Raw genomic sequence first — 15,343 nt, forward strand, 5'->3', positions numbered from 1 at the left:
TTATATATGTCGGAGAGGGAAGGACAGCGGGATTTTCCGTCGGGAATGCTGGGAAAACCCCCAATACCATAGTCAAGACTTTTATGATAGCTACGTTTAAGCAATAAAAATAAGAAATAACTTTTAATGTTCCAACCTGGCTTTATGACGATGGGTTCGGGTTTAAGGTGATATAGCGGATCACTAGACGTAGCCACGGTCACGGGAGGGACGTGTACCTGACAGAGGTACGGAATGATTATATGACTCTCCTTAACAACAAGGATTGACCCGAGAAGTGGGGACAGGAATATATAAGGACAGTTTCATTTGGATTGAGGGTTAGAGAGTTTGTTAGTTAGTCGTTGAATGAATTGCTGATTGAGTTATTGAGAAGCTACCCGACTCGAGTATTACGCTGATATTTGTCATCCCGTGGACTGTGGATTCGTCAACAAATCTGAAGTCATCGTCACTAGCGTCACGAGTGTCTAATCGTCATGATCAACTGTCAAGGTTGTAACAACCCCTTTGTTGTAATAAACTACATCTGTGCTGTACCGCCGCAATGGCTAATTCCCGTGAAGACACATCCGACGCCCCCAACCTTACTCCTACTGCGGATCCGACATATATGTAAGCCCATGGCTGAGTTATAATAGTATTATAATTGATTAATTATAGTCTGGAAGTGCTGAGTCAGTAATATCATAAGATTGGTGTATATTTGCAATGGAGTTTTATTACATTTAACTAATTAAGCTGAGACTCTTAATTAGGAGTGTTGGATGTAGTATCTAGTGGTAACGTTGACATTCTTGGACCGTTGTAACTTAGGTGATAGTAACTACTGTATATTTTACATTGTCATTAGATAGGGAATGTTAATTTTACAAACATGGTATGCAGTATTTGCTGATACTAAATTTTGGCTAAAGTTATTATATTTAGTAGGTGTAAATTAGTTATAAGAATATTTGTAATAAGCGTTTAAGCATTGATAATGACTGAGTTTTAGACATAATAATTGACTGAGTGGTAACTGTGAAGGATTTTAGGACGAAGAATGAAGAGAAAATATTAATTCAGATGTAGAGTTATGACTTAATTGGATAGTTAAGTGCATTATGTTACAAGTGCTTTTATTACTTGTATAAAGATCCGTTTAGAATATGGAGTGTCATAATTATAAATATGAAAATAAAAATATTAAATATAAATATGGATGTTAATAGTGTTAAATTATTAATTTAGTATGTAAACCTTCGTGGCTAAGATGAAGTGATAGATAATTATTATTTAATTATAATGTAATCATAAGAGGTATGGATGGATGGTATAGGTTATGTTCCCAGTTAAAGTTTAAATGTATTTTATATGCTATATATTTAGTATTTCTTATAATAATTATGAATTTTTGCCATGTTATGGATGTTATTGCCTGTTGGATTCATCTAGTAGGTGATTCTTCAGGTATTATGTATTTGTTCTTTCTGCAAGTTTTAATTGAAGAACTTAATATTAGACATTATTGGAAATTACAGAAGTTATTGAGTTATGTATGTTATATTATATTTTTAAATATACGACGAGGGACGCTGACATGGATAAATTCATTTTGACGTTTCACAGAAATTATGACAAATTATTTACAGATATTATGGACAACGAGGAGGCGCATGGTGATCGCTTACAGACTATTCTGGAAACGATATGTGTCTCTGAATTAAAGAAGATTTATCCACCGATAGGGAAGAGGAACGCGAATTATTGGTGGAACGACGAAATTGCTGACTCAAGGAAAGAAACGACGAGGAGTAAACCGGACAGAGATCCCACGTTGATGTGACATCAATCCATATCAGAGACCAGGCCACACATCGCGAGCAAGATGTCTACACATCCTTACTGGATACCCTCAATAGTCTGTCAAATAGTTAAAACCCACCATAAATCTGGGCGTTTTCATAGTTAAGGTCCTTCAAACCAAACAAGGATCTTTTATTTCAAGTGTCTTTTACATTTATTGTTTGCCACCTCCTTATTACCTAATCAAAAGCAATGTCTATCGCCTTCACTGTCCTAGCCAAAATTGTCATTAACAAATCAACTCATCTCGTGTCCTTAGACACACCCATCACTAGCTTTCATCAACCACACATTGCCACTAAACTTACTTATTCTCTATCTTTACAGTAGTCAACATCAGTTTACCGAGTTTCTATCCTTAGATCAGTAGCGTACTTAATTAATACATATGCATCAGTGTAAGTCGGTTGCATACAAAGTGGGGAGTGAACTGTGATTTATACTTGTAATTTCAGTGTATATTCAATTGTGAATACTGAATTCATAATAAAGTTTGATAAAAAGAAAGTTAATAATTATGTTACAGCTCAACCTTCTTGTTTTTATCATCTAAGCCTTAAGTTTACGTGACATTGACATTGTCTTTCCGACCGATCAGCATACTTTCAGCACTTAATAAAGTCTGGGAGCACACGTTTAAGAACCTGATCGAAGAAAGCTTGGGACTGGACCCAGGATGACCAGTATGGATCCTGCTAACTGGTCCAAGAGAAAAAATAGGATTTTTGTGTTGACGGCGGTTGACGTGAAGAACGCGTTCAACACTCTCAGCTGGAATAAGATCTTGGAAGAAGCAGAATCTAGAGGGATGCCCAGGAAATTGGTGACTCTCCGCGAGAATTACTTCGAGGAAAGAAAGATTATAGTAAGGACGACAAGAGGAACGTTAAGGTGAAATGTGTATGCGGGTCTCACTCAGGGATCGATACTTGTACCGCTGCTCTGGAATCTGGTGTGCAACGGTCTACTAAAGGAGTTGAAGGCGATTCCGAAAATCGGTCATCTTTCGCATAGAATCCGATACCGAAGTGAATAAAACAGATATAATAAAAAATAGGGACGCCATAGAAAACATAGTAGAATCATATGAACCTTCAAAAACTCAAAAATGTAAAATCTGTAGCGGCACATGAGTCATAGGACGATTCGAATCGAGAGTGACTAATGTTGTTGTTTTGCCTCGGAGTATTAACACCGTTACGAAGTACGAAATGTAATAAACAAACTCCGGACAAACCAATGTCGCCACAAGAGTTTTTCCACTGTCGGTGAATATTGAGCACGATAAACCCCGTGTGATGATGATAGAACAGTATAAGCAAAGAGAAATATGGCGATATAAAATAATTAGAAAATTACTCACAAACGATAGGTTATGTAGCCTCGTGCAGATATGGCGACACATGGTAATATTTCCGTGATTTTCTCACTGCCGATGATAAAACGAGGCGAAACCATTCACACAATAAACGACACCGGAGGGCGCGCTATATAAATGATTACAGTTAAATATCGCTGAAGATTATCGGATATAAAACCATGTGCAGGGTTGGAGACGCGGATAAAATATCCATTGCAACTAACTGGCAGTAACTAAAGACACGCGGCGAAATATCACACATGACGAATACTCGGAAGACGCTATTAACGAGGTATTTTATTTAATAGACTAACGATTCACCTATTTATCACAGTATTTTTGTAAAATAACCTGGAGCACGTGACGACACAAGTAAAACGCAACCATACTGCATTTATTATTTAATGCGGTTTGTTTTATTTACTTATTCATTATTATTGACTGTATGGTATTTATTATTTATTTATTTGTTATTATTATTATTTATTTATTTATTTTTACCTTTATTATTATATATGTAGCGATTACGTACGCATCATCAGGTCTTAAATAGAACGATGGGCGCTTAGACTATATGTAATTATTTATTTATTTATTCATGTGTTTATTAAGATTTATTTTTGGATGGCTTTCGTTGACGACTTGGCGAATTTTATGGTTATGATTGGATACATTTGAACGGTTTTCTGATTTTGGACAATGACGACATTGGTGATGTCCACGGACTTATCTTTTTCTATTATAATCTATGGATATCGAATAAGGGATATAAACTTACGGCGCAGGAGGTTTTGGAGCCCCCGAACCCGTCGGGAAAACGAGTGGCTGTCCAGGCTCGACCCGACAGTCATCTGGCTACTGGCAGAACGGCGGGGGGAGGTAGGCACCCCCAGGCACCCCCTCGTACGGTAAGAGCTACTGGGGAGAAGGAGAAAGAGAAGGAGAAAATCAAGGCAAAAAAGGTGATAGTGGGAGAAGAGAAACCGAGGATGGTTTCTGATATTAAGCTAAGTGATGACGTGACAATCTCGGCTATTCCGAGGAGAGATGGGGGGGGGGGAGGAGAAGATTTCTGCCCCTTCAAACAGAGTAGGAGGCGCGATGGACGCATCTCGCCGCGCCGTTACCAACGGGGGCCACGAGGAGGCGGAGCTACCAGCACGTAGCTCGGTCGCAGCAGGTTGTCTTTTCAGTCGATTATTCCCTGCACCGTCTCGGCATTCATTTGCATGAGTACCGCCTGCACCGACGGTCGCAGGGTTAATCCGACGGTACATCGTCGCTCTCCTATTCAACGGTCATCTTCAGTCGCTTGGATCCTCCAAAGCATTGGCGATGAAATGACTTGCATCCCTCAACCGCCGATTCCAACGCGACAAACACTTTGAAGCCGAATATGGAGCAGTATTACAAGAATACCTGGAACTGGGACACATGACGAAAATCATCACAGGCCCCGCCGACGACAGCAGGTACTATCTACCGTATCACGGCTTGATCAAGACATCGAGCCAAACAACCAAACTCCGTGTCGTATTCGACGGTTCGGCAACGACCACCACCGGACTCTCCTTAAATGATGCACTTTATACAGGGCCCAAGCTGCAGAAAGATTTGTTTTGCACGCTCATTAGATTCCGCTCTTATTAATACGTACTCACTAGCGATATTTAAAAGATGTACCGGCAATTCCTCATATGACCAGAGGACCGAAAATATCAAAGGATATTATGGCACAGCGCGAGTGGAGAAACCGAAACACATCAACTCAACACAGTAACGTTTGGTTTATCCGCAGCCCCGTATCTAGCCATTCGGTGCTTCAAGCAACTGGCAGAAGACGAGGGACATCGATTTCCGCGTGCAGCGCAAGTACTGCAGCGAGATTTCTACGTCGACAATGCTATCACCGGAGCTGAGACGAAGAGCGAAGCTCTTACACTTCGATCTGCGGCGGCACATGAGTCAGAAGACATTTCAAATCATGTCGTTGTTTTGCCTCGAAGTATCGAGACCATTAGATTACAAGTAATGTAAGGAGAAATAAATTCCGGGCAAAACAATGTCATCGCTACATGCAACCGTCGAATGAAGACGAATTTGAATTTTCCGACTCTCCCTCGAACAGTATAAAGAAACAGACGCGATAGCGTGCGACACAGTATCGAACAGTTCATATCGAGTATCAACGAGTATTAACGAGCATTTCCGAGTATCTAAGCGACGAACAATAACGAGTATCAATTCCGAGTTTTGTATTGTATCAACGACTCACTGTAGGCATATTTATTTATTTCGAATATACTTGACGTACTGCGACAGCACTATTTCGCCCTCATTACTTCGCGATAACGATTCACTACTAATCCATCACATTCGTGACCTCGATGTAAAAGAAAACACTAACATGGCGACTACGAAAGACGATGTTAAGGCTACGGGTAGTGTTGCGGTTACAATGCCTCCGCTGCAACCCTCCAACATTACTGTCTGGTTTGCGTTATTGGAAACGCAACTAGACGCGGTGGACGTTACGTCCGATAAGGTAAGGTTCACCACCCTTGCAAAGAGCCTCGACGGTCAGCTCCTCCAGCAGGTAGAGAGCGTCATGACGGACCCGCCAGCCACCACCGAGACAAAATAAGAAATTAAAGAACGAACTTATTCACATCTTACCGACTCGGATAGCGATCGCGTAAAAAGTTGGTGGAGAATGAAGAAATGGGCGATAGGAAACCGTCCCAGTTGTACCACCATCTGAGAAAGCTCGCCAGCTACCCCACACCAGATGAGTTTGTCCGATCGTTGTGGAGAAATCGGCTCCCCACCTGCATCAGGCGCATACTAGCTGCCGTCGACGATTCCGACCTAGACAAACTGATGCCATCAGCGGACCTCATCGCGGAGGAGTTCAAATGAGATACGGGACATACTTCGCAGGTAGGTATGATAACGGACCACCCGGCGCACTCGGAACCATCTGAAGCTCCCTGGCTCACGCTTTTTAATACATTTAACGACCGGATGAACCAATTAAGGGTCGAGGTGAGTGCGATGAATATTAATCATCCTCCGCGTCGGCACTGGCGATCAAGAAGTCGGAGCCGTTCCAGGTCGCGACAAAGGACGCAAGATTCCGGCCTCTGTTATTATCATGAAGTATTCCGCGAATGTGCGAGAAGATGTCGATTCCCGTGTTAGTGGAAACAGAGAAACGCGACCAGCTCTCCGTAAACGCGGCGAACGCTGACGGCTTAAAGACACGCCGCATTTTCGTTAAAGATATACGAACGAAAATCTCGTATTTAGTGCACACCGGTGCTGACACTTGTGTTTATCCGCGCAGCAAGATCCGCGGACACACGAACAAAACCGACGAAATGCGGTATCGTTACAGTTTCCCTCAATTTATCGTTACGCCGCGAAATCAAAAGTCAGCTCTGTTCAAATCCCAAACCATTCCTCGGTTCAAGTTGAGCGGAGCACTCCTCCTCACGTCCCTGATATCGACAGTACAGCAGACCCTATTGCACAACATTACTTGAACTATCCAAAAGATAAACCAATTCCACCATCGTACTCCACTGGATGAACACATCGCATGGAAAGATTCAAAACATTTGTCGCCAACATAGTTTCCGAAATCCAAAAAAAAACCAGTATCCGTGATTGGTGTCATGTTCCCACCAACGACAATCCCGCGGATCTAAGAATGCCCGAAGAGTTTCTACGCCCGACCATTTGGAAGCACGGTCCTGAGTAGCTCCACTGGTCTGAAGACTGCTGCTAGATATACACATCAACACCACAAATCGAATTACCGGAACAGAAGAGGGTCATTTGTCCGTCCGCAACTCCCGCCCATTATAGCTTGTTACAAAGATACTCACCGTGGCCCAAGTTGATACGAATCATCGCTCGTTGCCTCCGTTGGAAACAAAAACAGAACCGAGCGACGCCCTTAACTGTAACCGAATTGAACCTAACACACGATAAGCTAATAAAATTATTACAGAACATCCATTCTTCCGGAAAAATGCGTACACTCCGAAAGGATCGAAACACGGCAGTAAAAGGGAAACTCACGCGATTCAACCCCTTCATAGACAAGGAAGGAATATTGCGATTTGGTGGCCGACTTAGTCAGTGATCTTTACCCAAAAACATCCTATAATATTACCTAAATCATCAGTCACAAAACGCATTATCGAACACGAACACAAGGCCCACGTGCACTCCGACACGCAGGCCACGTTATATGTAGTAGGACAACAATACTGGCCCGTCGGCGGCCGAAGTCAAGTCTGGTGTACCATAAGAGACTGCGTCCGTTGCTGTCACGCTCAACCACCACGGGTGGATTACATAATGGGGGATTTGCCGGAGTAACGGAATCTCGCCCATCCACAAACCTCGGCGTCGATTATTGTGGGCCATTCCACATCAAGGAGAAACGAAATCGTAACCGCCGTCAGATCAAGGTATACGTGGCCATCTTCGTATGCCTAGCAGTTAAGGCGGAGCACATTGAGCTCGTTGGAGATCTCACGAGCGAAACCTTCATCGCTCGGCGAAGGTTTTGCTCGACCATCCACTCCGATAACGGCACAAACCTTATCGGCGCAAACAATGAATTTCCTAATGATTCACTAATGAGTTTGTCTGAGCGAGATTTCAAGAACACTCCATCCAACCGTCTTTCTCGATGGCAACAGAGAGGACAACGTGCTCTCAATGCAGTGGCCTCTGGGTCGAGTTATCAAGATCCAGCCAGGTGCCGATGGTATCATCCGGACAGCTATAGTTTAGACGGCAAAGAGCATTTTGGATCGGAGCGTCAAAAGGCTTGTTCCACTGCCGAATCAACCCGATCTCGAGAAATCCGAATAACAAACGACCGGGACGAAATAGGATGAGAATTCAAACAACACCACACCTCGCTAACTTTGATCGGTACCCTCTCCTCGGGGGAGGATGTTACGTCTAGTGATTCTCTGCATTGACCAGGCCACACACAGCAGGCAAGACGGCAGCCAGATGTCTATACATCCTTACTGCGTACCCTCCCTAAATCTCAGGAATTTTCTAAACAACAATATCCTTTGATAAACAAATATCCTTTTACTTTACAGGAAAGTTGACTTTTCTCGCGTATGATGCTTCCCACTACCAACTTTCTCTCGGGCGCCTTAGTACTCTTCCTCACCCACCAACTTGTCAAATGACCAATTAACAGCAAAATCTATTCCCTCGCTCTAGCAACGAAAACTTGTCCTTAACAAATCAGCTCTTTTCGTGTCCTTAGACCCACCCAAGTTTAGTCCGCAGCATCATCTTCACAGAAAGTCAGTTTTAATACATATCTCGAACCGTTCTCATCTAAGCTTACGTCGCGTACTCCACACTTTGTCTATCAATTGAAATTTAATTATATCTTATCAATTTATATCTCTCTAGTCAAGAAGTTGTTGGTATAAACATTAATTTATACCTGTCAAATCAGTGTAAACTCAATTGAAGCACCCCATATTAACCTAACAGAAATAAGGGGATCGATCAGTTCGTGGCGTCGATTATTTAATCCTAACGGGAATTTACGACTCTCGTTGACGTGCTTTCTCGCAATCGCGTCTCTCCGCGAACGGTCGAAACAGTATTACTTAAGTAAAAATAGCAGTATTACTATTTGATACAGTATTATTTGAAATAGAAATTGATGGAAATATTATTATTTGAAATACTTTTATCTTATATTTCAATGAAACACTCATTTCATAATAATTTGTATGAGTTAATATTGAAATATGTATTTGAAATACCATTTATATACATAATTATTATTTCAAAAAAAAAGTTTATTTACCAAATCTTGTGTCTACCAACAGATAAAAGAAAGAAAGAAAAACTAAGTAAAGCTGAATAACTTCTTTTACCACTTATGTATTTGGTACATATTAAACTTCAAAGTTCTATGCACGCGCTTTTCGGTCCTAGAATTGAATTTGTTTGTCATATATATTAATCTCTTATCAACAAAAAATTTCTTTCAACAGAAAATAGAAACCATCTTATTTAACTTCGGTGTCGATCTGAAATACATAAATAATTTGCTTATAATATACATATGTGCTGTTAGCAAATATTTACCTATTGTTATTTGTTTTATAATATACTTCAATTTCATAAAAAATTTCTTGGTAAACTTAATAATATTGTACGTACGATGTGTGATATTCAAGATTTTATATTTATTTTAAAGAATCAAAACTGATATTTCCTTTCAAATGCTTCTAAGTAACTTCCTTTCTTGCTTCTACGTACACCTTTCATATTTCTATCAACAGCAGCATGCAATGATTTATCGATGCACTTTTTAAAGCTTTCTACTTCTATTTCACAAGTTAACGTATTTCCCTTATTTGCTTTTAAACAATCTGACACCTTTAATTAGTATATAATATACATGAATATATGATATTTCTTATTATATAAAAGGTCGACGAGAAAAACAAGGTATGTCAATTTCAACAAATTTTGAATTTAACATCTTTTCATATATTTCTGTGTGTGCTCTTTATCACTAGCTATGTCGCGTTAATTCGAATTAAATTATCGTGTACAACGTATTTTTCATTTATTACTGTTTCCTGTATTATATATTACCTAAAATTACAAGTAAAACTGGAAAACGATGCAGAATGAAATGAAGAACGAAATGTCTTATTTTGATAGAATATTTATGAGAAAATATAAAATTGTGACATTACATATTGAAAAATAAATTTTCGTTGTCTGAAAAGTGCTACAACATGACATTGTCCCTTTTTATCCTGGGCCTGTCATACAATTTCATTTAAATTATAATATCAAGTGTTACTTATAAGGGAATATCAACAAGCTATTAGCAAAATCGTTTCCTTTCATGGAAGATCGTAAAATTGAGAAAAACTAGGATTCGAGTCACCTGTTCCTCACTACCGCACCGGTGCTCTAAGTCTATTTAAGCTTGTATGCAGCCGAATCGAAACAGACGCAGCTATTAAAGAAATTCTCCTACTCAGGAGAAGTTATTATCGGACAAAGTTAGCAAATAGCTAAATGACATAGATAATGTACTATACGTTTATATCTACCAATGTGTTCAATTTTGAATTATTGAAAACTTCCATTTATAGATACTACTTCTTGAGGAAAACAGGATTTCCTCAGTAGATGTGTGTGTTTGAGCCCAGTCACATTACACTACAAAATAGCCTTAGCGGGCTAATACGACAGTGAGGAACGGGTAATTCAAATCTCAGCTTTTTCGCAATTTTAGGACCTTCCGTGAAAGCAAACGACTTCATTACCAGCTCGTTGATCTCGTATCGATATGCACTATAGTGTTATCTATACAAAAATACAATATTCCGTTAAAAAAATTAAATTGACTTTGAAATCTCTGCCACCATATTAGACATGAAAAAAATATCTTCACAACATAACATCCTCCTCTATACCAAACAACTTTTGTTACAGCACTTTTTTCGTATCATCATTTTCTTAAAAGATATTTCACTTTACTGAGATGAAACAGAAATCCTGTATATATATGTATAACTGATTTTATTTGTATTATGTATATTTACTTCTTGCAGTCAGACAGAGTTTACATAGCGTGCTATTAATGAAGCTGTTAGAAATTATCTTATACTGAGAAATATAATAACACTTTGTACAGAGTGTTCCGCTACAGATGCCAGGAAATTTAAGGGATGATTCTTGTACCCGAAGTAAGACGAAAATTAAGAATAAAAAAATTGTATTTCTTAGTTTTTGACAATGGAAAATCGGAAAAAATACCCTTACACGAACGAAAGGAGGTCAGCATAAGCAACAGGGTGCACAGTGATCCTCAATCCGAATGACACATGGGCAGCAACTTATTTTTTACAGGTCGTACAAAAAATACCATGGTGTTCAGAGACGTAAACTGCTATTGTTCCGTTCACGAGTGTCCACAGAGCGATCACGCACGCATCGCGATTGTCTCGGGCGAATACGGTGCAGTATTCTATCTCCCAGATGTGGGTCGTTCGCTAGATTCAGCAGGTTTTAACGTATCAGTATCCCGCAATCTTTTATCTATTTTGCAAAATATCTTTACTTTACTTTAAATATCATAGTCCTATTGTGATATCTTTCGCCGTATGAACGTAATAGCGCTTTTGTGCTATTGCCGCCGTCGCATCGTAGCAAAAATGTATACATTTTGTACACAATGGCTGCGATATAAATATTACTACACTGCATACAACGCGCACTGCACACCCAAGTAACAATACGTCCAAGTAACACTTTACTTTAATTTTTTCAGCTCTCTGAAAGTTTCTCGTCGACTGTCGGAATAATTCTGTTCTTTCAACTGCTCTAGCCTCTTGCTTCGAAATATCTAAAATGTGGCAATGTAGCGATAGAGAGTTAGTAACTTCTTCACAATCACCTGACTTAAATTCTATGGAACACGTATGGGCGGCGTAAGTGCCGACAGGCCCAATGGGACATCGATATCCCTACCGGTCCTTCCGCCAAATACTCGGAAGAAGGCATACGTAACCACGTTCGCAGACGTCTAACGAACACATGCGTAGTGGGGATATCGAGAGATGACAAAAGGAAAGAAAGCGGATTGAGAGATGAGTCGTAAGCGAGTGTCACACGCTCAAGAAGACCACCAGCTCAGAAACAGTAATAGGATAAGCTACAGACATCGAAACAATAACCAAATAGTAACGAAATAGGCGCCTCTGAGATACGCCAGACGACAACCTCTCCAGAAGGACTAAAACCACAATATAAAAGCCGTCCAAATTAAACGTTCGAATCAACCTGTTAAAACATTTTGACCCAGTCTTTTGTAACACTTTGAACCGTCACTCGGTTGGACTTGCCTATTGAAAATCCTATTATCATATACAAAGTTCAATTTCTTCATCTTATTCGTGAAACGTTCGAACTGCGACGCGAGGAGATTGTAACGTCGACAAATATCTCCAACCGACTCAGGAAACCTGAACCGCTTTGCACACGACACCGACTCCCAAGATAAAGCAATATAAATTCGACACGTAGGCATAAGATAAACGAACATCTAGAAGGTCTGGATCTTGATCGAAGCTTCAATCTTTCGGTAACAGTCTAATCGCACATTTGTAATCCTATTATAGAATAAAGGTATCTCGAACTCTGGTTCAAGAACCCAACATTTTTTATTATTATTTTCCCATTATTTTTACGTGAAAAGATCACCGGCGATCTATCGATCTCGTGATTTGTTGTGTCTCCGACGTGACACGAGAGTCGTAAGTGAATAGTGGCGATTGCGACAGTTGTCAACAAGAGTTGTGAATAAATAGTCAGAATTAACAAACGCATTGTTAAATAAAACGCTGAGTATTTCTTTGCCACCCTACACGTCCATCCGTCGCCTAAGCTTGCGTTGTACATAAGCGTGGAAACTGTGTTTCTGAGCTTATTACTGTACCGATATTATTATATTGTCGTGCAAGTCGCCCTGGCGCAACAACACCTTTTCTTACTATCGAACTTTCTAAACAGAATTAATTGCGATAATCGAGGCTCTACTGTGTTATGATTTCCGCTGTTGTAAGTCTAGTATCGAGTTGAAAAGAGTGTTACGTTCTGAACAATTTTTCTGTTATTCTGCCATTGATCTAAATGCTTTTGGACTACATCTTCGGTGTATTGGGAACTCCATAATCGAAAACAGTCCATGATGTTTATTAGATAATTCACCGTATTAACGGCGCGGATCAGTTGTTTGAAAGGAACATTTTTCGCTGGAAAACAGATTGAACTACTCTCCTCTCCTCTACTACTACAAGGCCTTTTGTATAATTCGATAATACTAAAGCATTCTGGAATATTCCTCATCGGATTCTCACGGAGAGAATTTGGAATCGCATTTAATACTAGACTGAATTTCGTAATAGCGATGTTTCGCGTTCTATCGTCATCACTGCACGTCAGCCAGTCTTTTGTGCTTTTTATAAAAAATTATATAACATAAATTTTATATTACAATAAAATAATAAATTTGTAGCGGTAAATGAGTCATAGGACGAGGCGGATCGAGAGCGTCTCATGTTATTGTTGTGCTTCGGAACACGGATACAACCTTGACGCTTGAATCATATCGATAGACAAAAACAAAGTCACCGTTATGGGCAATCGTCGATCTTAGACAAGTTCAAACTTTCCGATTCCCCCCGACCAGTATAAATATACAGACGCATATACCGAGTGACACACATTAGTCCATCATTACCTACGATTCGGGTTTTCCGCGAGCGAACATATACTATCGTTACGAATACAGTAAACGAGCGTCTTACGACAGTTTGTACTTTATTTATTTAATTATTTAACTTATTCGAAATATATTTGACGGGTTGCGACAGTACACTCGTTACGCATTATATATCCTCGACCAATTCTCCACAAATTATAACAGAATTTATGTTACATAATATAATTTGTAGAAATTTGTATGTATGTAATTGACTTGAAATTGTACATAAGGAAATTCATTAAAATAAAAAGTTCTTTTAGAAAATACCATGGTAACGCATGATGTTGTCATATTGATGTACATGTCAAGTATGAACATTAACGACAATATCAGATATGCCTTTTCCCTGCGTGAATGAAACATTTGATTTCGAATGAGGAATGTTTAATCCAAACTCGTATCAGCATCTACATTCTGCGATACGCGAGAGTCACGTAACGAGAAAATTATAAACTTTTCAGCTATGAAAATTTTACCTTCTGATATACACAGTTACATATATGATCGATTGTTATCGATTGTTAAATAGAACTGTTACATTATTATAACCGTTTAACAAATATAAATAAAATTGAATAATTATCATAGAGGAAATTTTACTGTTAATGCGAGAAATATAGGTTCGTGTGGAAAATTTGTTTGTCATTATGCATACACCAATTTATTAATAATGGCGTTGTAAATTATGAAGTTAATAGATAAATTGTAAGGGTGAATCAATATGTTTGAAGGAAAGGGAAGAAAGGAAAAGACAAGAACACTGCTATAACTTCCCAACCTAACGAATCACGATCCTTCATGCATCGAATTCGCAGCCTATTTCATTAGGCGCGACAAAAATGTATGTCTCGGAAGCTAAATCCGAACGACGATAACGCTATTGAAAGTTGTTCAGAATTTTGACCTTGACAACATACTTCGTTGAAATCGGTGAGATGGACCGCTTTGTGAGTAATTATTTAGTGATTTTCCCAACGAAGAGACAGCCATTTTTTAAAACATGCTTGAAGAATCAATATTTTTTTTACTAAACGTAAAGTATCTTTTACATTGTGCTACGTAGAAAGTAAACCTTTTCTTAGTATAATTGATTCGAATTATACGTAAAGAAGGTTACTCAGAATAGCCCTATTTATTGTATGTAAGAAAATTTTGTAGAAGTAAAAAGTAATCCATTTTTTTACATCGGAGTTATACATTATTATTTTATTATTAATGCTTAATAATATTATTTAATGGATTACTGCATTTTTTTATAAGTTTTAAAACCTTTGTTTCAGCTGTATGAAAGACTTACTTTAACAGAATCAACGGGACAACCGCGTCGAGGTTTTGTGCGTGTATATGTATCAATGTCGTTTAAAAGTCTTTCAATTTCATTTATATGTAAACCAGCTTCTCTGGTATGATCCTTATCAACAGCAACTAATTTATCGAGCCAGCATTTTTCATCAGTTGTACAGATTTCTTCATTGACAATACCTTGAAATTTATTTGTTTTATTGAACATATTCATTTGTTAAATACACTACTGTCTCATTAATTGATCCCTCTCAGTGACGAATTATCGTATTACGGTTCACCATCTCGCTGAACGTAGGGAAAGAAACCGCGAGTGAAGAAACAAAAATTAGAAAGTCGGCTTAATCCAAAATATATCTCGGTAACACAATGCCAAAATAACAATGAAGCCTTTATATTTTTAATTTTCTTTTTCTTTTTTAGTGAGACTTTTACCAATGTAATGAGATTTTTATGATTAAAACAAGACCAAACCACGATAC

General features: G+C 38.9%; 1 protein-coding gene across 1 annotated transcript; it reads right to left on the reverse strand.

Annotated features, from left to right (window-relative positions):
* Positions 1–9,368: 9,368 nt before the first annotated feature.
* On the reverse strand, positions 9,369–15,126 carry LOC117207542. The gene is made up of 2 exons (XM_033447852.1): positions 14,857–15,126; positions 9,369–9,649 (listed from the first exon to the last, which is right to left on the reverse strand). The coding sequence occupies exons 1-2, from the start codon at positions 15,073–15,075 to the stop codon at positions 9,470–9,472; spliced, it is 399 nt and encodes a 132-aa protein (XP_033303743.1). The 5' UTR covers positions 15,076–15,126; the 3' UTR covers positions 9,369–9,469.
* Between the last annotated feature and the right edge of the window lie 217 nt (positions 15,127–15,343).

This window comes from Bombus bifarius, unplaced genomic scaffold (assembly GCF_011952205.1).
Source record: "Bombus bifarius isolate JDL3187 unplaced genomic scaffold, Bbif_JDL3187 scf7180000008037, whole genome shotgun sequence".
Lineage (NCBI taxonomy): Eukaryota > Metazoa > Arthropoda > Insecta > Hymenoptera > Apidae > Bombus > Bombus bifarius.